Below are 26328 nucleotides of genomic sequence, written 5' to 3'. Positions count from 1 at the left end.
GCTTTGTGTTTGTTTTTGTTGTTGTTGAGACAGTGAATCCATTCCAAAGCCATAGTGTACGCTTATCATAAATGGTAAGATCATTGGCACTGGACCTATTCAGAGAGTTTAGGGGAAATACTGAATTTAAATGTTTTATTTCATGTTTCCTGTGCCTGTGAGTGCTGCTTACTAGAGCTCAGTTGCCAATACAAATAAACAATTTGACAAATATGAAAAACTTGCCAATGTGCCCAGTTCATTGTTATTTTCAATTAGGATATTTCACTTTTGATTATTTAAAACTTCACTTTCAACTGAATAAATATGGATTGATCTATTCTTCAAAAGCATGTAAAAATCTCCACAGATACTTTCTAGTATATACAGTGTTAAAAACATATTCAATGTGATTTCTACCCTTCTTATAACACCATACACATGATTTTGAAAAAATAAAGTTGAGTTGAAATAAATCACTCTTTTTAATCCCACAGCTCACAAGGAAGTACAATATTAAGCATATGTAGGAATATAGGATGTAAGGAACATATGCATTTCTTAAAATCAGAAACAATTAAAAGGCAACTGGTAACGAACATTGTAGAAACATGCTAATGTAGTTTATCCTGAGATAACTTGTAGAGAATATCTTAGATACACTGATATGAAATGAATTTTAAAATATCAAATATAAATCAGTGAAGTATTATTTAATTTTTGTTGATTATATGGCATATTGGTGAGGTTTATCAAGTAAGAGAGTCATTGTTCCAGAGGACTCAAATTTGCCATCTCATAAGCACCTGAATCTCCAGTGCATCAGATGGTTCTTCTGGCCTTTGTAGGCATAAACATGAAATGCACCTATACTGCCAATGTCCCTGTATACACATAAATATAATTAAAATATTATTAAGAAAATACCCCACAGTGTTAATATATGATTAATAGGAACAAGGTAGGACAGGCTAGTTAGTATGCATCTGAGTGTAGAAATTGAGGGTAGTCTTTTCAGTAATATTTAATTATCTAAGTCATAAATGTGGATGCACTTTAAAATACAGATATTTGAAGCCATCCTAGTCATTGTCTGTATCATGAAGACCTGAAATGTAGTCAACAGCCAAGAAGCTTCCCTTTATCAAACAAAATGCCATGTGTGTGACCTCTGACCACTGCCTTGCTCCTTCTCTGAAAGCCCATGTAGAATTATCAGGATTTGTAATGACATACCCATCACCTTAGATGTAACTCCTCTGGTGACCAGGTCAGGCTTTTGACACAAGCTTATCAAGTACTTAGAAGTGTGAGTCCAGACACCATCCACAAGGTCATGTCAATGCTCTCTCATGAAGTACTCCTCACTCATGTGTCAGAGAAGGACAAGCACAGACCCCACAGTGACAAGCCTGTCTCTCCACCACACAGTCATGATGTAATTATTCAATATGTGAAGCCACATGTTAACACTTTCAGAAGAGAACACCAACAAAACAACAGTGCAACAGCCTGAGACTTAAAACTTATTGGCCTCATTAAGGCTGCCATAGGCTGTGATGGAATCTTAATGATATGGACGTCTGATTCTGCATCTTTATACCACAGGGCTTCTTTGGTGGTCTCTGCACAGTACTGGGATGTCCCTGTTGTCATCTAAGTTCACCAGTGAGAAAGCCTTCTGGCAAGTTAGACCAAATATTAAACTATCCCAAACAGGTCCCTCTATATTATGTAACTTCTAGCATTTTAGTTAACGACAAAAACAAACAAACAAAATCTAAAAAAAAAAAAGGCTATGTATCCATGGTAAGCAGAAGCATGCATACTACAACACATCCCTATTGGGATTCATTCAAGAACATGTCTCCTCATTCAGAATTCCTGATGGCATGAGCTTTTCTGGTATTCAGAGGATGAGTCTTTTCAGGAAGAGAAACCTGAATAGATAAAGAAACAAGCCATCTGCTTTGAATGGCCAAGCAGCTGTTAGCTCTTTGTGATCTGATTTTCTGGAGCCGAGTTATTAAACTTTTAATTCCAAATATATTTCCTCTTAATGAAACCACATGTGGAGACTTCCATGGCAGTGGGCTTGTGTGTGTGTGTGTGTATGTGGTGTGTGTGTGTGTGTGTGTGTGTGTGTGTGTGTGTGTGTGTGTAGAGCAAGGTAGACAGTGATGGAATGATTAAAGAAGAAGGTGGACTATGTGTTTGTGTTTTCATAGTTCATAGCAAGTTTTCTTTCTTTAACTTTGGAATGTATTTTTTAGCATGTTCATAGAAATTCTATGCTTAGCTTCACTTTACCATTCCGCTGTCATTATCTACAAGTGCCTTGCTGGAGACAAGTCTACTTTCTCAAAAATGTTACAGCAGTCACAGTACTCACTCACATATGTATTTAAGTCCATAAGCCTGCTGCTGAGTAATTGAAATGTGCTGTGCCCTCCTTCTCTCTGGAGTTAACCACATAGATGCTAGCGCTAGCATTGCTGCCTTTCAGTATGTTACGACCCTGAAAACCCTGGGCATTGCAGGTTACTGACACAGATCTCTAGCAATATGTAGGAGGAACTATTCAATACCATGACAGAAGCAAGCATTTATATATGTGTACACTTTGTCAAAATGCAAGCCATGTATGTATCAGTCTTCAATAGACATTTTTGGTTAGTCTTTTCTTCTATATAAGAAGGTACACTCTGCTTTTGGTATGTTTATAACAGTTTCAGGTGCACATTCCTGTCAGGTATCCCATTTGTTTACCAGAAATAAGTATTAGGAAAGAAAGCAACCCTCTTGGGTCACATAGTCCTAAAATATTAGATCCTTAAAAACATTATTTTTAAACCTAAAGCAAATTAGGATATGGCTTTTTCAGAACCAAGTAATAATTTATTTGTCAAAGTTATTTTTTTATTACTGGAAAACTAGGGTATTGTACAACCTCTCAGAAGAAAATTGGGAGCAAAGGGCAATTTATTAACTGTTACCTATTAAATCAATCCTTCTTCCATGAAATTCAAACCCACAGTTCAAAGAGAGCAGCTTCTTTAACTTTGCTGCTTCAACTTTTACTGAGTGCAATCTCTTAAAGATACTTTAAATGTTATTGATAGTATGCATGGAATACCTCAATTTAAATTGTCTATAAATCCCACCTTAATGCATTTCTCTTTCTCTCCACTAGGACCATCATTCAATAGTTGAGGTCTGAGAGATGGGGCTATGTGCTGGAGAGATAGTACTTAAGACAGACTCTTACGTTTAGAGTTGACTGTTCTTACACTATAACAAGAGCCAGGTCTTCAGGAGACTTCAGAGAGATGCAGTTCCATTTCCCATTAAAACATGGTATATGCAATTCTTACTTTTGTGTGCCAAGTGAACTGCATTATGGATGTACTGACAGTATGTAATACATTATTTCAAGATGTGCATGAAGATATGTGTAGCCAGTGAGCACAGCAAAGCAGCTGGTGCTCCCATTAAGGATAGTCATTATTCAACATTCTGACAGATCAGATAGAACAGAAGGAGGAAGAAAGACAAAGTGCTTCTCTCTCCTTGATATCATTGTTCTCTGCCCTTGAATATGAGCACTCTTTCTAAAATTTAGGAATCAGCTGACTTCCTAGCAAGCAAGCACAAGTGCCTGACCTTTGTAATCATAAATTGTATAGGCTTTCCTGATTCTTTAGAAGAAGACCTATGGCAAATGACAGGTTCAGGAACCATACAGATTCCATAATTCAGAAACACAGTTCCTATTGTAAACCTCAGATACAACCACATGGACATACGCATGTGTGAGTGCATGTACAAACACACACACACACACACACACACACACACACACACACACACACACACACAGGCACACAGAGGCATGGAAAAAGTACCAAAAATCACTCTTTGAAAGCAGGTATTTGTTGCCCAAAGTGTCATGGTTTACAACAAAATACTCCTCTATTACTTTCTGTCTTCAAGTGGAACCAGAGTTCATATTAATGAATAATATCAAAGAAATTTAAATGCAAAAAAAGAAACTGACCAATGTAGGTGTATTACTAACGTATTATGTTTCAGTTGGAAGGCAAAACATGAGATTTTGTGAGGAAAAAAACATTATTAAGATGTAACTCCAATCATTCAAACCAAGGCAAAACTGAGTAATTTTATGGGTATTATTTTGTGATGTATGTGCACATTAGACCATATAGTCTGAGTGAACGTTTTGACACTATGAGAAGGATTCAAGTGCAGACTTGTAAAAAAGAACTTATCTGAGATAAGTGAAATAGCAATGCTGAGAGTGGAAAGATTTAAGTAGGTATGAAGCAGGGGAATGGCCAAAATGAGGGGTTGGAGAAAATAAACAAAAGCAAATAGAGATGACAAAAACATATGGAATTCTGCTATTTCAGAAGTTAATTTAAAAGCATGGATAAATAATGCTGCTTCCCCAAACCACTGATTATTAAACAGAATCATGTTGCGAAGGATAGTTTATGTTCTCATGACACATAGTTCCAGAGACCACCCTAAAAATATAGCAGAATTGTCTTTGCTTTGGTTACCCACCAGAACTAGCTGTGAGACCCTGTTGCTGAACGTTCTTCATGCTTTGGGTTCAGGACACAGAGGAATCTGACTGGAACTCTGTCCCCACTGATGAGCTTCTACAGTGAAGGGAGATGCTATGCGGGCTACATTAAGAAAAAAGTAGTTAATGGTCTTACTGTGCTGTGAATTGTACAAGCTACACTACCAAACTGATGAGAAAGATGTGCATGTCACGGATTCATATACCTGGTACTATAAGCCAGTTCAAAAGTCCATGAATGGAAGATTCTCCTAGAAGAGACCTTATTATTAAATAGACCTAATCTCAACCTGGCTTCTAAAATTTTATGGTATCTTTATACATAGTTATACTTCTTTCAATATAGCCAGATAAGCTTTATGTAGTGAGTTGTGTTTAATGCAAAATCATATAGGTCTAAGTATTAAGAAAATTTGACTATTGATTGATTAGCTCTAAGCAGTATATGTATATCACTCCTACAAGGCTCAGGCAGCAATGAGGAGGGGATAGCGGAAAGAATTTAAAGTCTAGAGGATTGGAAGGAGTGCTGTAAACAGCTGTCTGGGAACATGCTGTGGCTATGGCCTTGTTATATGCTATGGCTCATGAACTCACATCCCCAGTGACTAACTGCATGAGACTTGCACAAAACACTGTTTGTCAGTATCCCACCTTGGCTTATAAAGCTTCACCCCAGCTTGAGGAGCTTCAGACAGGTAATGATTGGTGGGGTTGGTGGAGTCATGTGCACTGTCTCCATTCAAGTAAATAACCAGCTTACCTCTGCTCATTCAGGAAACACTAATCAAATGCACTGAGCTAAAAAAGAAAAAGCAAAATATGACAGTGGGTGGACTGCTTTGAGAAAAGGAGGAGAAAGACTTGATTCCATTGGAGAAAGTAGGGGTAAGGAAGGATAATGGAGTAGATATGAAGAAAGCACATGAAATGTATTGGTTGTGGAATAATAATAAAGTTACAGAAAAAAATACCGCCAAATTGCATTTCTCAAGCTAGGATAGGTAGTTCCTCTAGAATGTGTATTTTACGTTAGATTTCATAGGTTACTTGGGAAAATGGTTCTTGCCAGAGTTTCTATCAATGAGTGTTTTTGTAGTTCTGAAAATGGGATCCTCAACACTGATTACCATGGAGGTAACAGCACATGCTCGTATGTGTGTCTAGGACCAAAAGAAACAACTTGCAGTGAGAAGGTTTATTTTGACTCATGATTTCAGGAAAGTCTTGTGACTAATGGTAGGGAACATGAGACATTTATGACATTTACTGTTGATGTTCCTCACACACTAAGGCAAATACGAGTCAGAATTAGATAGACCCTTTGTAAGGCACACCCTTTGAGGTCCACTTCTTCTAACTAGGGCCCAATTCTGAAGTATTTAAAATCTCCCCAAAATAACACTACAGGCCCAACAGCTCAATATACAAGAACCTATGTGGGGCCTTTTCTGTGCAAATTGCAAGAGGGTCCTGAAATATAACCAAGTGCCAAGGATTAATCAATAGCCAGGGTTAAGTAGAATTCCCTGATCACCATGCCATGCATACCTCTTCATCAGCAAGGGACTCAGTGACTAAACAGAGGAGAATTCCTGCATCTTCTTCAAAGTGAGTAATCTATCCATGATTGGGGGTATACATAATGTTTGCCTACAGTACCCCAAAAAGAAAGAATGAAGCAAAGAGAGAAAGGAAAGAGTGAAGGCAGAAAAAAAAAGAAAAAAGAAAAGAAAAGATAGGAATTGAAGAATTGTCACTGGATGGAGGCCCGAAATGTAAGCTGAAAAAAGCTATTATTTAAATTGCCTTCTCAAAATGTATGGGAAATTAAGTTGTAAATGAGCCACCCCTCAGGACCACCCACACTCTCCCTTCCATGAAGAGCTTTTAAGGATTATAGAGAAGAACCCAAGCTCTTCATTAGTCTGCTCACAGAAAGGCAGGTGTCTAACTCTCCTATGTGCATCACTTACGTGGTAAAGAGTGTAAATTTCCAATCGATTAAGAGAACCTTCCATATTTGCGAAGAGAGTAACGTAATTATGTGAAGATTTTAGGCAGTAAAAAGGACAGTGGAGGCTTATTGTTGCTGTTTGCTTATCTTTGTTTTTTTTTCTTTAAGAATAACAAGCACTTCTCTTGTGATCTGATAATAACTTGGGTATCCCTGGCTATCTCTCTTTAGGGATGTAAGAAAAGGATTCTATGACAGTGCCACCAGGCATCCCTGTAATTTTACTTTCTCCCTTCCTTTAGGGTTAACTTCTGTGCTTTACCTATTCCAATGTGGTTCTTTGGGACTTGCTGACTCTAGGCTGTTTCTACACTTGGGTTTAGAGAGCAATTTAGCTCATCTTTCTTTCTGGATCATAAAACAAGAATATGATCCAATATATCAATATATCAATAACTGCAGAGTGTGCTATGAATACAGTATTCTGAGCTGGGTTAGAACTGACTGCTGCAGCTCTGACCTTGGTCTTGTCTCGTCTCAGAAAAATAAAGCCACACAGGAAGACAAAACTATCCAGAAAATGCCTGCCTGGCTTAATTCCTTTCTTCTAGAAGCAGGGTGCCCTTCAATGGCTTCTTTCCCAATATCCTCTGCAGCGTGTCACCAAGACTGCAGTGGGGAAACAGGGAATGAACAGTTTCCTCAGAGGAGCCAACTTCGGATTAATGCAAGAGTTATTTATCTTTTACTCTTTTCCTAAGAGTACTGAATAAATGCATTTGACAAAACTTACTGCATGCCAGGGAGCCCCTCTTACCCAGAAAGAGGTAGCTAGTACATGGAAATCTGGGTGGTAGTCAGGGATGCAATGAACTCAACTGTATGCCATCATTTTCTCCTGTTTACCATGGGTGGGTCTGTTATTCTGCAGATGGAGGTGATCCTTTCGGGATTGTTTCCTAGTGAGCCTTGTATTGTCAAAAATAAATCTAACTTTCTGAGCCATCAAGCTGCAGTATCAGGGTTTCCCAAACCTAGTCTGGCCCAGATTCTAACTCTTATATAAACAGACTCATTCTACTTACCTCTACATGGATGAGTAAGGCACAGGCAGAAAAAAAGGCAAGAGAGAGAGAATGGGGAGCAAAGATTCCAACTCCCTTCCCACTGTTAAGAGTTCTGCTGCTATTATTCAGCAACTTATTGAAACTTAACTCTCCACACACTCTGCAGGGCATATTTGAGAATGTTAGAAGCTCCTTATATATTTGCTGCTTCTGGCAGAAACTTCATCACCACACCTGGCTTGTCTTTCGGGGATAACATCATAATTCTCTTCAAATCCAATCACAGACGTAGGTATCCGTATGCATGAGTTTGATCTGCCGCCCCTTTCTGCCGATAGCAATTCCATTTCCAGCTGTACACCAGTGAGTGGAGTAGCAATTGCTACTCACTTCATTCTGCTGGCGATAATCCCACTGCCATTTGATGGCTGCCTTGCTACCAGATTCCCCACCTAGGAGGATACAAGACTCTAAAATCCTCTAATTCAAATTCCTCGAAAATTAAAGATTTCTTGATATTAGGGACTTTATTGTTAGAGTGCTATAAATTCACATAGCTGTGTAGCATCTGAAGTAAAATTAAAAGCCAAGGAATGGGATTAAATAAATAAATGGAATAAAAACGTAGCATTTGTAAGAATGCGGGGCATCTGCAGTTGCTGTGGCAAGCTGCCGCTTGAAGAAAACCAAGTACTCAGAGGACTAGACAGAAAAATCCTTAATACAGTCCAGCATCCGCTTAAGCCTCCTATCACCAACTTAATACTCTCAAAACTCTATGAAACATATTCAACAAACATTTTCTTTAGTACATTTAGCACATTTCCAAATGTTTGATCTAAGGAAAGAGCTAAAGAGTTTTCTCTGGCTACTGATAGAAAGGATGTCTTCAATGTTGTATTCTGCATTCTCCAAAATCATGATTTTAGACTGTGTCAGGGGAAATAAGAAAGTCATATTTTTTCTCTCAACTAATGAAAGATATTTAACATTTATGAATCCAATGATAAGGAACTTATATATTATGGTTTTACACTCCTTGGCTTAACGTTGTATGCTGCCATTAACTAGCTAGCTAATGCAAGTCTCTTAAATGAATTAGGAGAGATAAATTATGTATTGTACTAATTAAATAAGATAATAACTATGCCATAAGTGCTATAATATTTTTATTCTCATTTATTAAGAATATTTGTTTAGTAATAAGTATGAAACATGAAAAGCATAGTTTCTCCATCTTAAAGAATCATCTCCTTATAATCATCCTATTGTTTCCCATGTCAGTAAAAGCTCATGGAAAATGTGTTAATTTAGTATCTGATAGTCAAAGACAAGTAGATAAATTCAAATGATGAAGCACATCTTGGTATGCAAGTAGGTAATCCCAGCACTTAGGATGCTGAGGCCAGAGAACAACTAAACAGTTTAAAGAAGGAAGATGAAAAGGATGCAGAGGAGGAGAAGAAGGAGGAAGGGTATGAGAAAGGATGGAGTTAGAAGAGAAGGAAAGGGAGAAGAAACAAATGAGAAAACAGGACAATAAGAATGCTTTAGAGCCCATACAGGGTCTCAGAGTTTTTCTATCTTGAATGGTCACACAGTTTCACATCTAGACATTGTGACTTCTTTATATATTATATCTAGGTAAGATTTGTTTAAATCCCAAATGAATAGTTTGATGAGACTAGTGAGACAGTTCACTAGGTTAAAAAAAATAAAATGCTACACATGCCTGATAACCGGAGCTTGATTTTTAGAACCCAAGTGGAAAAAAAGAACTGACCCCAATGTGACCTCCCCTACCTCCGCACACCACTAAAGACCTCTCTTTCACACACACACACACACACACACACACACACACACATACACACACACACACACCACAGCTATTACTACTAGTAGTACTACTACTAATTATTATTTTAATAATAATTTTTCAAAGATACCATTTTATTTTGCATTCACATGTATAATTCAAGGCTAAATAATCAGCATATTTCAATAAAGTAAAAGTAGTTTTGTTATTGTTTTTTTCAAAACATATTTATTATTCTTTAAAACAGGCCTTCGGTTGATTGTTTTTCCACTACAACTAAAATAAACATCCACAGACCATCCAAGAGTGCATAATTGGTAACATGAAAGACTGAGATCCAGCCTCCTGTGGGTCACCTCTGTTAGGAAAGTCTTTGCCTGAGCTAACCCCTCCACTTGTGTGGGCTCCTCTGATTGGGCCAGCTTGCATAGAAAATACTTCCTGTTGGAAATTTGATCTCAAACTATTCCACAAATGCAAACCCATCATCAGGTAGGGCATCTGTGGTCTTTTCCTTACAAATCAGTCAGACAAATAACAGTCATCAACAACTGGGGACTGCCATTACTAAGACAGCATGTTAGTGCCTTACATAAGATAACATTTTCCCAAGAATTTCTCAAACAGAAATGTGAATTGAAACACCTCTTAGCTTTGAGAGAAGCTAAATTTAATAATCATTTACTTCTGTGGTGTCTCTCATGGCCCTCTCTTCCCTAGTCCCTAAAGTAATGAATTCTCTTGTCTTCAGATGGCTTCCTGCTTCATGAAGGGCCTTGGTTAAATCTTAGATCCCAGGCAACTAAAGTTATTTTCTAGACCTTTTTGTTGGCCTTTGTGGATTCTGAGTAAATATTATTTTAATATACTTATTTATTATAGACCAACCAATGGTAAAGTTATTCTTTCTAGTTGCCCAAGGAGTCATTCATAGCTAGTGATTATGTTGCTCAGGATATTTAAATGTACTAAGAGAATATACTTCAATAAGTATGGCCTCTTCAGTGAAGCTATCAAAGTTCATGTGCTCTTCAAGAAGTTATCCACTGTTAGAGTTCACCAGAGATTGAACTATTGTAGATGCACAGTGATAAAATGAAAGTCTCTAAAATCATGACCTAATAAATCATTTTTTGCTTTTTAAGGTGTCTGGCTTCAGAAACTTTGTTATAGCAAGATGGATGAAAGAAGATACCATTCTTCTCATTCTATTATTCCACGGATGAGGACTCAGATACAGCTCCTTTCTGTCTGTCCTTATGGTTTTATTCCTTGCATGCCTTTGCCAGTTTGTCATTTTTATTGACAGAACAAAAAGAAGAGAAGCATCCTCTCTGTATTCAGCATCAGTAGCACTGTACATGTCTGATGAGTAGGGCAGTGCTCACCACTCATCTTTAAAACATTCTGCCTCCATAAGATTATGCTATTCCCTAGCCAGCTGAGCTTGTTATTATAACCCACAGCCAAGGTATCCTGACTGTACTCGCCCAAAGCACATTTCTAGCACACATCAAACACTTCCTCAGTTCAGACCATGCTTGTTCGTCCACTTAACATTCTGTTGGTAAGCTCTTATTTTCCCAGTCCGTCACCTTTCTGTCCTTCTCTGGGATAAACACGGTCTATGTTCATTCTGTGAAAGGTCACAGGGATACAATAGCTACCAGTGTTCCAACAGAAAAAAATCACTTATTTCTGCCCAGAATTTGTATGTACCTGGTGGTGAAGAAATTAATTGATTGATTTTCCATGGTACAAACTATTGGGGCCTTTGATTGCAGCATAAGATATACAAGAGTCCAGAAATGCTTTAAAAATTCTTCTACAATTAGAAACACAAAGCAGATATGCATGTTTACATTTGTATGTAAATATTAATATATCCAACTTTATATTAACACAGGCATTAAACACTATATAAATGCATAATAATAAAGCATTTAACTATTAAATAATTAAGTCAACAATATATTTAACTAAACAACTTATAATTAAAATAATAATAAAACATTAATCATTACACACACACAACACACACACACACACACACACACACTTTAACTTGTGATAAAATTGTCCTTTAAACTGAAAATACTTGTAATATACCTAGGTCACTGAACACCACAGCTGAGCAATTTTAGGAAATTTTTAGAAATCACCCAAAAACATAGACAACAGTGAAAACTGTTGAATAGCACATGTAGATTATTAAAGGCTTGCCTAAAAGTGGGAACAGCAAGTATGCTAGTATCCATTAAGAGTTTGTGTTAAAGGGTGGTGTCTGTTAAATGCATTCCAGCTTGGCAGTGAGATGATAGGGGATATCAGGAGTGTTTGCCATCATCTTATGGACAATGTATATACACATTTGTTGGTAGAAAAAGGGTAGATGACAATAGAAATATCTCATCCCATGGAAGCTATAGAGCAACTTGGTTGCTCATTTTCCAACCAACTAGTGCTTTCTTTTCTACATTTTGGATTGAAGTTATGGGAAAGAAAGGGGTACATACCTTATGTACAGCAACTAAAAGTTGATATTTACTAACAGCTTACCAAAATATTCTAACCAATTAATTAGATAAAGCATAGAGGCATCTTCTGACCTCAATTCATGAATAGACACAAAACAAATGTATGACTAAAGCCATATTTGCCAAACACACCAAACACTGCATGATGCAACCCAATTTAATACTGGAGACAAGAGACCTATATTTCACCTTAAACTGTGAACCTAGGAAGTTACAATGATAAAACTCAGCAAGATTTGTGCACCATAAGCTTGTTTCTGCTTCTGTCTGTGAGGTACAGGATTCAGCCCTGGAACAATTTTATTTCTTTATTTTCCAATTCTCTACATTCAAAGCAACATTGACATCACAGAAATGGAACTCAAAGCTAACATTTGTGACATGTGGGTGTCACCAACTATTGGCAGTCCTCTTATCTACAAGATGAGGTCATTATCCATTCCTGTATGAATACATGCAATATGAATATGTATGGCCATGCATGAAATATTAAAACTAAAACATAAAAAAGTATAATATGCTCCTCTCACAAGATTCCTATTGCCCTTTAAGGCTCTCATTAAGAAATACTTTGATGTAATGAATCCAAGATACAGTGTATTTGGGGGAATTAGCACAGTATTAAATTTTCATGTACATTGCCCCATAAAAGTGAAGGCAAACATGGGAAATAATCCAGCTGGTAATGGAATTAATCTGATTAGCACATCACAAAAATGGCCTCATAAAAGTAGAAATTGATTATGGCACAAACACACATGGAAACAAATAGACAGACACATATACATCTACTTGACTGTGTATAGTATATAGTATACAGTGTATTCTTTAATGTGGGGACTGTTATTGGGGATACAACCCAGGAGTCTGACCATGCTGTACCACTAAACAAAGTTTCAAACACACCACTCTGTTTATGATATGGATGTACACAGTGCATAGTTCCATGTCAATAATTTTTATTTGAAACCAGATCTTACAAAAATCAACATTGGGAATAATGTGTCAAGTCTCTAATGGGTTAAGTCTATCCCAGAAGACTATAATGCTTTACTGTGCCATCTCCTGGTCAACAGAAAAGGTGCAACTCCTGAGTTCTCAGGCTTCACCCATATCTTGCAGCTATGGTGTTTGCTGAGATTAATATTACTGCTGTTGTTGTTTTGCACAACATGGTCAGGCTCAAATTCAGCTGAGCTATACACAAATCTGTCACTCTTCCCATGCATAAAACAAATGGTGAAATCGCCTGATAAATGAGAAGAACACTGAACCCTCTGTGAACAAGTATGTCCCCGAGTCTTGGCACTGGTGCCTGTTCTCACCAGTCTGCACACATCTCCCATCAGCCCCTTTGTTTCTTGATTTATTTTCTGTGAACCTAAATCACACAGATTTTATGGATAACCATTATTATCTTGGCACTCCAACCTTGCTGCTTATGCTTAATAAATTATGGGTTCACATTGCAGCTCTTTACTAATTTTGTGACCTTAAATTTACTAACTTCTCTAATACTTAACATCTTAATCTGTAAGGTAAGGATTCCACGAAGTACTGAAGAAGCATTAAATACAGGAACCATGGGGAAATTAGAGGAAGCTTATTACACATGGCAAAAAAAAAAAAAAAAAATAATGCTGTTTTAAGAATTCTTGCTTGACTCTTAGGGCTGCCAAAATCACACCAGCAGGACTCAGGAACTAGAGACATGAAAGTCACAGCCCTGTTCAAGCCTTATGGTTAATGTTAGGGTAGTATCTGTACCCAGAGAAGGAGACATTACAATCATTGTCAGTTTTGCAAAACAGGCCACATGTAAAAGAGATAGTCTTCACTGTTATGTAGCATTTTATTTATTTTTTTGCAATAAAAATAGAATAAAATAAACATTAAGGAGAGAATCTTCTGCCATTTTTAAAATGCATGGTAGAAAATATTGCAAAACACTTTTTATATTTTTTATTTCCTCCTTTAATAGTTACACCCTTTTTCCATTTAGCTTATTATTTTATTTCATGTCTTTGAGAAAAAAAAAACAGGATAATAAAATGATGCGAATTCTACCTAAAGTCATTTCACTGGTTTAACAGCATGGAACACAGTCACCCTTTAAGCACGTGAGCACAGTGTCACTGTGAATTGAATTTACCATTGGCTCTAAGACTGACTATGAAAGTGGTCAGTATCATCCCTGTGTGTTGCAGGTTCCTTACCTATAATCTGGGGCAACATTAGGATCCACCTCGGAGAACAACTGTGAAGATTAACTTCATTGAGCATAATCACTACATAAATTATATTATTGTAATATTTTATTTCAACATAAAAGGAGAAAAGAAATACTGCAAAACGAAAAGAACAATAAGAAACAAAGGTTAAGAAAGCTTTCACATGCTATTTACTTCAGCCAATTCTTGCAGAAAACATGTTTTCCCCAGCATGAAAACGAGTTGTGTCTATGACAGAATGAGGTTGTGCTCGGTAGGGTGAAACCACAAGTGCCTGATAAGAACATCCAGATGTCTTGTGTCAAGACGACATAAGCGCATGGCTCTGCTGCACATGCGGGTCTTGGGTATTGCTGCGTCTATGTTGCAGATTGTGCTAATGCAGCTAGTCATGCCTGGAGCTAGAGCTCACCCTATTCAGTGCATCTCAGCAGTTCACCTCATCCTTGCACTTACTTTCCAGCATGCCCCTTGAATCCATGTAAATCACCTCACAGCATTGCACTTATCTGGTCTTTTTTCCTCTTTGGAGAACAGCACAGGAGCCAGAGAAAATGCTTCATGCAACTGGACTAATAAATGCCTCTTGGTGTGAGATAACCTACTCACTAATTAAATACATTTGTACACAATAAACAGTGTGATTTTTTGCCATTACCCAAAGTTCCCTGACTTGAAAGGCAATTTTCTCTTTAATTAATGCCAACAAACTCAAAGAGTTCGAAGCCCTGATGTTTCCAACTGTGAAGCTGTGGTTTCTAGATTTTTCCTATTCACAGTAGGGTTCACATTGAGATGGACATCCCCTGCCCATTCCTCAGAGAACTGATCTGATATGCTCAATACAGGAGCTTGGATCTGTCTCTTTCAGATTCACCCCAAGAAATGCTAGTTATTACACAGAGAAGAGTATATTTTGATAAACACTCATCAAACCACAAATATATTTTTTGAAAAGGAAAGTTAAAATTGCCTGGAAATTTTTGGATTTCTTATGAAACCTTCATTTTACACTGTCTTCAAACTAACATTTTTTTTTTTACTTATTTAAAGAATATTTTAATGTTATCTATCCTCCTATCTCATGAGAATATGTAGTCTCAGAATTCTTATTCAGAGAATACTTCTTTTTAATGTAGATAGGTGTTTTTCCCGAATATATGATTGTACATTGTGGGCATGCCTGGTCCTCTTCATCCCAGGAGAAAGTGCTAGGAACCCTGAGCCTAAAATTATAAAGGGTTATATGCTTTCATTTGGGTGCTGGAAATTGAACCTAGGTCCTCAGGAAGAGTGTTAAGTGTTTTTAACTATTGAGTGTTCTCTCCAGTTCCCATTAGTAGGTTGTTATAATGCTTTCATTTATTTTTGTGTTTTATGTGTGCCTTTATGTAGAAACTTGATTCTGTAAGTATCATTATTATTAATAGAGTCTCAGAACAACAAACTGAGGTCCAAATACTATCTATCTGGAAGAAGATGAGGTAATGATTTAAATTAACTCAAAGTGTAGATCACCATAGGTATATATTAGACACAGCATGAATATTGCTAAACCACAAGGGTTAAGTCACAGAACATAAGTATTGGATCACCTCCAGACTCTGGCTTTATCTGCAGTCATGCTTGTTGGACCTGTAGCTCACAATTCTCAGTTCTATAAAGTGAGAAGCTAAAATAAAGATCTGTTCTGAACATTAAAAAGCAAGGATTCAATATATTTCTATAACGTTCCAAACTAGAGTGTCAGGAAAAGAGCAATTTTCCCCCACTTTTTTGTGAACTTACTTGTCAAATGAGCTCACATTTCTCTCTGTGGCAAAAAGAAAAAGAGCTAGCCTCTCGATAATAACCGGCTCTTTCAACCATATCTGCCTTTTGCCAACATGTCACTTCAATTTTTCACACGTCTTCTTGTTTCTTTTGTAATGCAGAGATTTTTTTCCCCATTTCCTACCCAATGCCAAAGGCTTAGTTACTGCAGAGATCAGCAAGGAATGATCTCCCGCATGCGAAAAGAGGAACTTGTATATTTCTAAGGCAAAATGACCACTGTTTGTGAACTTTTCTTTTGATCTAAACTTCTCTTTCCTATGCACAGGGCATTATACAAGCTCTCTTGAACACCACTTTTTTGGACAATTTCATAGCACTCAGACAGGGCCTATCCTCTAGAAAACTACTTCCTAGAAACAGTCCAGGGCCCTTCCTGTGTCTAGACTTTTCTATATGTTTGCTTTTCCTCAATGACAATATATTCCTATGGGTCTCACATTATCAGATGTGCTTGATCAATGAACTCTCCTCAAAGTTATTAATGTAACATTATTAGAATATACTTTTAATAAAACTTTTTTAAAAAAATTTAGCCACATTGATAACAGAATTTAGAGGTTTTAGATCTAAACTGGATAATATAACCCTGCCTTCTTTTTCTTAGATGAGGAAAACAATGGACAATTAAAATAGTATTTCCAAATGAGACTGGTTAAGATGCTAAGTAACTGGCCTCTGTACTGTATGCCAAATAGTTTTCTTCAAAGATAAAGAAGAAATATCATCATAGTTCAAGGTAGACTTTAACTTCAAAACTTTTTTCCTGCTGTGATTGGCTGCCTTGTGTATACTAGTGAGAGGAGGTTGTTATTTAAGATCACTTTCTAAAATGCACAAACACTTTGGTAGAATAAGCCTTGCCAAAACATTCTAATCATGAAATAATGGTGGTTGTGTGTTAAGTTGTACTTCTCTCAGCTAGACATTATGATTTGCATATATTATCATAATTAATCCTCTTGACAACTTTATGAGATGGGCATTGCTATTACCTCTCCACAGACCAAAGGTGGCAAAGACATGTTAATTGCCATTATAAATTCCCATAATTCTAATCTCTGATTTTATAATTTTAGAATTTAATTCCATGTAATAGGGTGAAGATCATGGTTCCTTTTACCATTGGCTCCACCATTAATAAGTAAGTGCTTCTATACCCTAGGAGGATACCTTAAGTAAGATTATGAACATTAAGAATTCTCACCCTCATCTTGGCTAGAGAAAGATACAGTCCCCCTAGGAGGCCTGAAGAAAATCTTAATTAATCCTTACTGACATCTTACTTAGTTGTACTACAGAGGCCTAGTGTGGCAGTGAGTCAAGTCCTTACATGATTTTCTAAGCAAGAGATGTCCAACTGGAAAGAGGACCAAGGGGCGAAACTGAGTGCCCCCAATTTTTAGTTATTTGATTATCAACACTGATAAGAATCTATAGTCCAGTATGTTACTTTTAGGAGTGCTCTCATGTGCAGTCTGCCTAACAGATATGTTTATTTCACATTCCTACCAAAGCCCTTCACCATTTCTCCCCTGGGCACAACATTAAAATAAATTAGGCTATAATTTTGTCATTTGGGCTGTACTGGTCAAGAATTTTGAAGTCAATTTGATAAATGTAGTTATTTTCAGTTTTAATAACTTACTAAATGACATGCTACTTATATGTGATATGCTAACCTGAACACCAGATTTGTTACCTAAACAAACCTACCTAGGCAATCCCTGAGGGACAGGATATAACTGCATTCTATACTCTGAAATATACTTATACATGTTTTTGATTAATTAATCTTGATATCACCACCATAGACTTAACCCATGAGAAATAAATTAATCATATTTCTAGGATGTACATTTGTATAAAGTGGTTTCAATAATTATATTTCAATATCATAAACATATTGATTCAAAAATACTGCTTTGCATTAGAGCATAAGGGCCAATGGTCACCACTTTAGACATGTTTTTTCAGTGTTAACTGTGTGCAACATTGAAAATCATTCACAACTTTCTTTCAAGACCTGAAGATAACATTTGATAGTCTGGGGCTAGCTCTTTTTTCTAAAATTAACTGAGCACAGGGTGAGGAACTGGCTCTTCTCCTTGCTATAATTCTCTTTGCCTATAGCCTCTGTGATTCAGGATTGCTCGTGGTTGGAGACGTCCCTTTAATATTGCTTTATATTTCTCTGTAAATAGAAGTATCCTAATGCATTGAAGAAACAAGTTGTTTCCTGATAAGAATAGAGACTTGTTGACCAGACTGACATGATAGAGGAAAACCCTTAGGAAGTTCTGGGTTTTGTCTTATTTTTCTCTCCACAGCCTTAGGGAAATCTCACCTACTCTAAACCTCAATGTTCTCTCTTGTAAAGTGTAGATATTTGAACTAAAGAGAACCTTTATTTGCAGCTTGCCTCCCAACAGAAAACTCCTTAAAGTGCACTTGAAGGGATTAAAGCACTCCAAAGCAACAGAAAACAATCTAGACACAATTGCAGTATAGACCACACCCCTAGTCTAATGACATCTCCCAGTGTTTTGAGCTCCTTTGCAGAAATTGTTGACTATTTGGTTGACTTTCAGTTTGTGTCTGAGAAGAGTCATTTACTGTGGATAATTCTTTGTCATCTTTACTTAAGAAACAAAGCTCATATGAGCTTTTGTGAAAATCTCCTCTTAGTCATATGCTTAACATGATCTCTACATTTTATTTCCTCTTGCTCACACATGACTTCCTGTTCAATAGTGTACACACATGACACATGTCATTGAAAACAATCATGAACACAACATATTTATAGTCTGAAAGAAGAATAAATTTTATGTTCATTTTTAAGCATAGCTATGCACACTTCAGGAATCATATTTGTATACTAAGAAGTGCACTGTGGTTCTAAAGTTGCCTTGAACATTGGTCACTATAGGAACCCTGCAGACATGGAATAACTCAGCTTTTTCGTTACTGATTTTTAAAATGTTTTCAAAGTATAATCTATTTCTTCATGTGTGTTTGTCTATAAATTTTCTAGGTATTTATAAATTTTAAATATTGTTAATGAATGTGGAAAGCAATAAACAGTAGAAAATGAAATCAGAAAAAAATTTAAATCTATCTACCCAGGGGTTAAAACAATATATCTTAGTTATTCATTGACTCCCATTGTCATGGCTTTGATCAGATATCATAATTTATGCATTGTACATGTAATTACATCATAAATAGAATTCCAAGTAACAACCTGCACTATTTTGTGCCAAATCACATTCTATGTGATTAAAAGAAATACCTCTAATTTTCATAACACTTAGCAAGAAACACAGAAACAACTAGATACTGTCATAACAAAACAATCTTGAGATCAGGGGTCCAGATACCAAGCCACATCCACTGCCCATATGATTCCTTTTCTCTATCATTATTTCTATTAGATGACCAGAGTGTATTGCTAACTGAAGGCCATTTGACTGATCTGCATGTGAGGTTTACTTTATTTTTCTGTCAGTACAAAACAATTTCTTGAAAACTTTTGGAGTAGTTGATAACAGTCTCAGAGGGTTTTAACTTTGTTCCACAGAATACCCTAAACTCTTCTCATAAATTAGTCCTGACTTTACACTAACTTTGTTTGGTAGGTTAACTTGCCTCATTAAAAAAATCTGTACCTGAGGACAAGGAATACCTCCATGATATTGAGACTGAAGATAAAATACCTCTAACCTTGCTATCATTGGAAAGAAAATATTATAATTGAAACGTTTGAAATGGTATGTTTTTGACTCCTAATTTATATGTGCAGTTTTATAAAAAAAAAACTATGGCTATCATTTAATAGATTTTGTGTAAATAAAATCACCAAGGATAATATTAAAATAATTAATATAGGTTCATGTTTTCTGTCTATATGAACTTACGAGGGAAATTTTTTTAAATACTACCTGTTATTTGGATAACTTAAAAATCTAGTCTTGTCTATTAAAATGACATCTAGCAAATTTTCTAACAGTGAGTGAGAAACATCTTTTTATTCCATGTTAGACAGTCAAGTTTCAATTGGATGGATTTTTGTTTTTGCACAATTGCACAGTTAATATACAAACATTTGAATTGTGTTTGCCACTGGTCAGAAAGAAAATGTGATCTACAAAGATTCTTCAAAAAATGACCTTTTAAAAAGTGCTATTGGAAACAGGTATTTAGGGTTGGAACTGCAACCTCAGAAGCAAATGCATTCTCTTTCACAGACTCCTGTTACAAACATGTCTCTTATCCATTTATACAGAATGATACAAGTCTCAGTGTGTGAAGGAGCTGAGTGGGAAACTCATAGTACCTCTCCATTTCATTATAGTCAAAGTGAGACTCCTTCCTACATCAAATGCATTTCCTTATAAATGTTTTTGTGTATTCTTGTGTTTGCAGTTTTCCCTGTCCTGTCTTTCTTTCACCTACATAGCAGCTTCATCTTGAGTTTGGAATAAGGCACAAAAGAAATGGGAGCTTAGGACATTCAGATCAAGGACCCAGATGATATATCACAGGTGACTCTTTGGGGAGGACAGTAACCAACCATCTGCTCAAAGTTGTTTCTGATGGAAATCATCAGAAGCAGGTAGACTTTCATGCCTTCATTCCCTGCTATATGTTACTCCATTTCAAGCCACTTTTAGTTCGCAATCCAAAGGCACCAGGAGCATGGATACAGCATAAAAGAACTAAGGTTCAGCAACTAATGCACAAGCCTCCCCCAGCACCCCATGGTTCCTTTTTATGAAGAAATGTTCTTCCAACCATTTTCTCAGTCCCTATGTGTCCTCTTTCTGAACTCTATGTATTTCTTTGGAATAGCAATTTAATCCTACTGCAGAATGAAACTATTTGAAAAGTACAATCATTCTATTCCAAAACTATTCAACCTTCTCATGCATTAGTGTTCTCTGACCACATGCATTTGTGTACAAGGTAAATGGATCTTTGTATTAGCTACATTTTCAAATCATTAGCTTGAACTTCTATGTGCTTTCTAAACAACAAGCACAATATGCCAAGAAATTAATGTCCCTTTTTTAACTCCATGGGGCTCACTAGGAAAATAGAAGTACTTTTCAGTTGTTGAAGGTGTACATTCATGTTTCTTTCTGAACAAATGAAGTAAGCGTAAGTCAGGAATGTTGCTAATGTTCATGTCCATTTGATCATGGGATGTGTATGTAATGACTAGTTGTACAAAAAAGAAAGAGGAGAGCAAACAGAAGGGACAGATGGCAATTCTTCCTAGTTAAAAGGCAGATTTATCTAAGAATTGCCACCCTTGTAGCTAGAACACTACTATAAAGCACTGTCTTCCTCCAACTACAGCATCTGTTTCAAAGCATTTATTCTTTCTCTTTAGGAAGAGGTGGACACCAGACTTCTTGCAGAAGAATCAAGCAGTTCTGAGGAGCTCATTCAGAGAGACACATGGCTGAGTGCATGCACTTGCACATTAAGAGTTTCAGCTCTACCCTCCCCACACGTTTCAACAAACTTTACAGCCAACAAGTGCCAATTGTCATCCTATGTGTACTAAGTCACTAACAGTGTAAGCATGTGAAACCCAACCGCTCCACAGAAAGAACCACTAAGGTTAGCTAACAGGAAACCCAGGCACAGGTGGTGCAACTGAGGCACACCATGTTGCTCCACAGCACACCAGGCTCCTCCGGACGAAGGCAGCTGTCTTCACAGAGCTTTACTGCTTGGGTTTGCACCTTTACAAGTGTCTTATGACAATGAGAACTGTGGAGTGCTGGGAAGGGAATGGCCTTCTGCAAGATTTCTATGAAGTCTGTTCTCTCCTAGCAAGTGGCATAAAGAGAGCATCACATGCATTTTCAATATGTTTATCATCAAAAATAACCTGAGACCTAGTGTGATATATTAATCCAGAACGGCTAAGTTAATGGATTGCTAATCATAGAAATTCATTTTTCCAAGTCCATCTTGTCTCTCACTCTCTCTCTTTCTCTCTCTCTCTTTTTTTTTTTTTTTGTAAAATGAAAATAACAATGCTGAAGAATATCGCTATTTAATTTCAATTCAGAATAGCTTAATATTTTGTAATAAATTTGTTAACTCTCAGTATTAACAGTATAAAAATTGACACATTCGTAGCTAGAGAAGCTGATTGTTCGTGCATGATAGAGCTAACCAGCTTTGGGAGGAGACTATAGAGCCTGCTGATTCAAATGACAACTGCTTTAAAAAGCCAATGGACTATGGGGAGCTCAAGAGTTTCTTACTGTCTTTATGCCACTGAAGGTTGCGGTTCCCTTGTTCCAGCATTCACTCTTTAATGAGTATGTTGCTGGGCATCTACTTAAGTAGAAACTTTGGAAATGTCCTTTTGTCACAATAATTAAAGCAGAGGGGAAGAGCAAATGGCACAGACCCAAAGACAAACTTTATCGGGCTGTGGGTACTTAGCATAGTATTCAGGAGCTTATTACTTGAGAACGTCCTGTTAATACTGGAAGGCAATGTGGATTTCTTTTACAAACAAGAAAATAAACTAAAATGACAAGCAAGCCTTTAGAGGAACTAAAATTCAAGTTTGATTTCAGTCTGGTAAAGTCACTTGGGTTTTATGTTCAAGGAAAGAGCAAATTTATCAACATTCGGAGCTAAATAGAACAGTTTCTCTATGAAAAGTTCGGTTACACAGGGCTGGGAAAAACGTACTAGAACCAAACTGGAATTCATCTTACTTTTAAGAACTTGCAAGCAAGCCTGCTTCATTATTTTCTCTCTCTGAATCTTGTACACTCGTGTGCATTTCTACTTTAATTTTGGTAAGTTATACAATCAGATACTGCCTCCATTCATGCAGATTTGAAAGAACCCCCACCCTGTGGGTTGTTTTATTTCATGGAGGCCAAGGAAAAGGGGTTGCTGCCAGTCCGGAGCTCAGGGCATGCTGAAGAAATTCAGTCCGAGGCACTGAAACAGGCCACCCTTGTGCTGTGCTTGTGGGAGAAGAAAACAAACCCATCACCAACTCTGAGACTGGATCCTCAGGAGCCGTCACAATGCACTTCTCAGTCAGCATGTTTGAAATCTCCACTAAAAATAGGTCCTCTGTGCTGGGGCTGAAATTCGCATCTGTGGCCAGTGATTGAGCACAGCGCCCGATTGTTTCCAACTAGGTCCTTTTCTGCTACAGTACTGCCTTGTAACTTTAAATCTGAAGCCTGCTCAAAACACAGCCAAAGTAAGTCACCTGCCACCAAGCCCACTCAAAACCTCAGTGAGGCCACTGACACCAGAGGAGTTTGGGGACTCATTTACAACAAGTCTTCGCACCTTCTACTTTCTCTGGCTCCCCTCCATTAGAATCTGCTTCACAGGGGGCCTGAGTTCCCTAATTACTAGGAGTGGTCTAATGTAAACACTCTCTGGGGAAATTCCCTTCTCTCCCTGCTTTCTTTTTTATGTTGTCCTACTTCTGCTTGACCACTGTCCCTGACTACGAGGCTCCTCAGGAGTTGGGGATGGGTATGTTCCTTTTTCTTTGAAGGGAAGCTCTTGGTCCCTGAAAGGAGGCAACCTTGGTACTTTTTTTTCAGGGCACTAGGGGAACTATAGAAGGTCTCTGCTCTATCCAAGGATTCTGAATCTTAAGCACTCAGCAAGCATCTTGCTTAAGTGGGAGGTGCCTCTCTCCCCAGAGGAGCGCAGCCTCCTGGCTTGGGGCCTCTTGCTCCTGGACTCACCTGGTGCTGAGGACAAGTGCAGGCAGCAGGGGCAGCAGGTAGTGTGCAGCATTGAATTTCATGTCGCCACCAGCTCCGGTACTCCTTCGCTGGACCCTGCTCTTTTGCTTCCTCTGGTCAGCTGCTGCTCAGTGTCCTGATCTTTTTTCCCCCGAAGCCGGGAGCCCTCTCCAGAGACCCACAAAGACACGGATAGAGGCTTCTTAAAGGCAAGGACCAGAGTGCGAGTATCTTCGGGAGTGATGTCACCCGGGAGCCCTGCCGGGATAGTCCAGCGCTGTGCCCAGGGCGCACAAGGCGGGTGTAGCCACGGGAGGAGGAAAGGACCCGCGTCCAGGTCGCTGCCCTGGAAGCCAGCTGTACTTGGTCACTCCCGTGCGCACTGGAGCGAATCTCCTCTTCCCCACTCCTACTGAAGACAGGAGGGGAGGGCGGTGGCAAGGACCAACCTCTTTCTCCAGTAATTGAGCTGGCGTGCTCTGCAGGGTGAGAGACAATTCGCTGGGAAGGACTCCAGACTCTTTAGAGTCCAGAGCAGGCGTCTCTCACCAGCTTGCTTTTGCAGAAATGTTGCTTGGAGAGTAAGCTTAAAATACTGCTCTGATTAGATGCATAATGGCTTGCCCGCTGCGGATAGAGTGGAGCAGCAGCCCATGCACACCAGAAGCCAGTTGCCCAGATGAGGTTAGGGGTCTGTAGCACAGACAGGGACCAGAACCAACACAAACTCCGTGGCTTTGGGTTCTGGTGTGTTCAGGTTTTCCTCTCTTCCGTTCTCTGTGTCTGTCAGCTGCTCAAGGGTGTTCAGCTGGCAGCCCTATTCAGAGACCTTCAAGGGTCGTTTTCCTGAGGGAAAAAAAAAATCATGAACAAGTGCACAGAGACATTGGCCATTCAACAGTAGGGGTATTTTTTGTAGTTTCTAAATGTGCTATACCAAGTAGACAATGTTTAACAACCCCCTTTCAGAAATTTTAATCAGAAAAAGGAAATACCTCAACTTTAACGCAAACTACCATTTTGCAAAATCTTAAGAAGAAAGACTGACCACCTACAGAGTTTTAAAACACTAGGATCTTTACATCATGCACTCTGTGTGTGTGTGTGTGTGTGTGTGTGTGTGTGTGTGTGTGTGTGTGTGTTAGAAGCAAGAGAGTCCTCTCGAGAATGAATGTACTAAGGTAAACATTGCAGTTTTCTCGCCCCATATGTGAGGAAAACAAGGACTCTCAGTATATGGACTGGACTTTTCCTTCCTAATCAAAGAACTGGTTATCCCCAGTCCTAACAGCTTTGTTGTGGAGATGAATTTCACATTTGAAGTGGGTCTACAGTAAAGAATCAACCACATGAAACCTAGAGGATGAAAGGCAGCAGGTGCCAATCCAATTGTTCAGTTAATGGTCTATGTTCTGCACAGGCAAGTCAGATAAGTAGTGTTTGCCTTTAAAAATCTGTAAATGTATTCCTCTTTTTCTTAGTAAAGTGGTAAGGAAATAAAAAGAATCAGTGATAAATTCAGACTTGAAGATGTATTTGTAATAAATAAAATAATGTATTTGTTATCAGACTCTTAAAAGTGTGGGAATGCGAATACATTAACTTTTAATTACTGTTTTGCTCCGGTTTTTGTTTTAATGAAGTTAAATGTAAGGGCACAGCTACTGAAGAACTTTGCTACAAGAATATTAAGCCATCAAAAAATAACAGTATTGATGTTTTCAGCAAGTATCAATTTTTTTTGCAGTAGGAAACTCCACAACAGACACAAACCAGTTCCCTTCTGAGCTATTGTGCCTCAGAGGGAAAAACAAAACTAGAGACAAACAAGAAACAAGATGACAGAACTATAAAAACCTACACCTTGAAATTCAAGAAGAAATGGCGAGGTCCATGGAGCCTTGTTTTGTTGTGCTCTGTAGCCCAGTGAGACCTCAAATATGCAGCAATCCTCTTGTGCCGGCCACTTGGGGGCCGCCTACCTATTTTTAAAGAGGATAAAGTAAGGGGTATATGAATAAGATCATGCCACTTTGTAATAATAACAAAAATCTGGATAGCAAGAAGTAACACTTATTCGAAGGGTGCATTTCTACTTTTAGAGTAAATTTGGATCTAGTATTTTAATATCTTCACCACGTGAACCTGGTGTGGCCATCTCCACTATTTTCCATTTCTGTGGTCGTCTGATTCAGAGAGGTCAAGAATCTGACATGGGTCACCAGGTAATATTTACAACTGAACATCCGTTGAAACTCTTTTGACATCACTCCATGATTTATTCTTTCTAGAGAAAAAAAATATGTTGTGATATTATGATGTAAGTCTCCAACATAGTTTTTATTTCCTTATTATTAGTCACGCAACATGAAGCAATAATGGAAAAACTTCAGCTTATTCACTAAGAAAGTAAGGAGTTGCTGATGCTTGCAGTGGGGCCTCAAGCCCTGATGTACTCTGTATGGGACACCTATAAGAGTCCTTTGAAGAGTGCTAGAACCTCAGGGAGTACTTGGCTAATGGTGGTTGTATGTGGAAT

General features: G+C 37.8%; 1 protein-coding gene across 1 annotated transcript in view; it reads right to left on the bottom strand.

Annotated features, from left to right (window-relative positions):
• The window catches only part of LUZP2 (leucine zipper protein 2), a gene marked incomplete at both ends in the record, with an annotated part of 401913 nt that extends 378062 nt beyond the window's left edge, over positions 1-23851 (bottom strand). Inside the window, one exon of the mRNA XM_080914040.1 lies at positions 23790-23851. Within this exon, the coding sequence (XP_080770166.1) occupies positions 23790-23851 (62 nt within the window). The remainder of the gene's footprint in view (positions 1-23789) is intronic.
• Between the last annotated feature and the right edge of the window lie 2477 nt (positions 23852-26328).

Source organism: Micromys minutus (genome assembly GCF_963924665.1).
Source record: "Micromys minutus genome assembly, chromosome: 3".
Lineage (NCBI taxonomy): Eukaryota > Metazoa > Chordata > Mammalia > Rodentia > Muridae > Micromys > Micromys minutus.
This window is presented reverse-complemented; position numbering and strand designations above follow the sequence as displayed.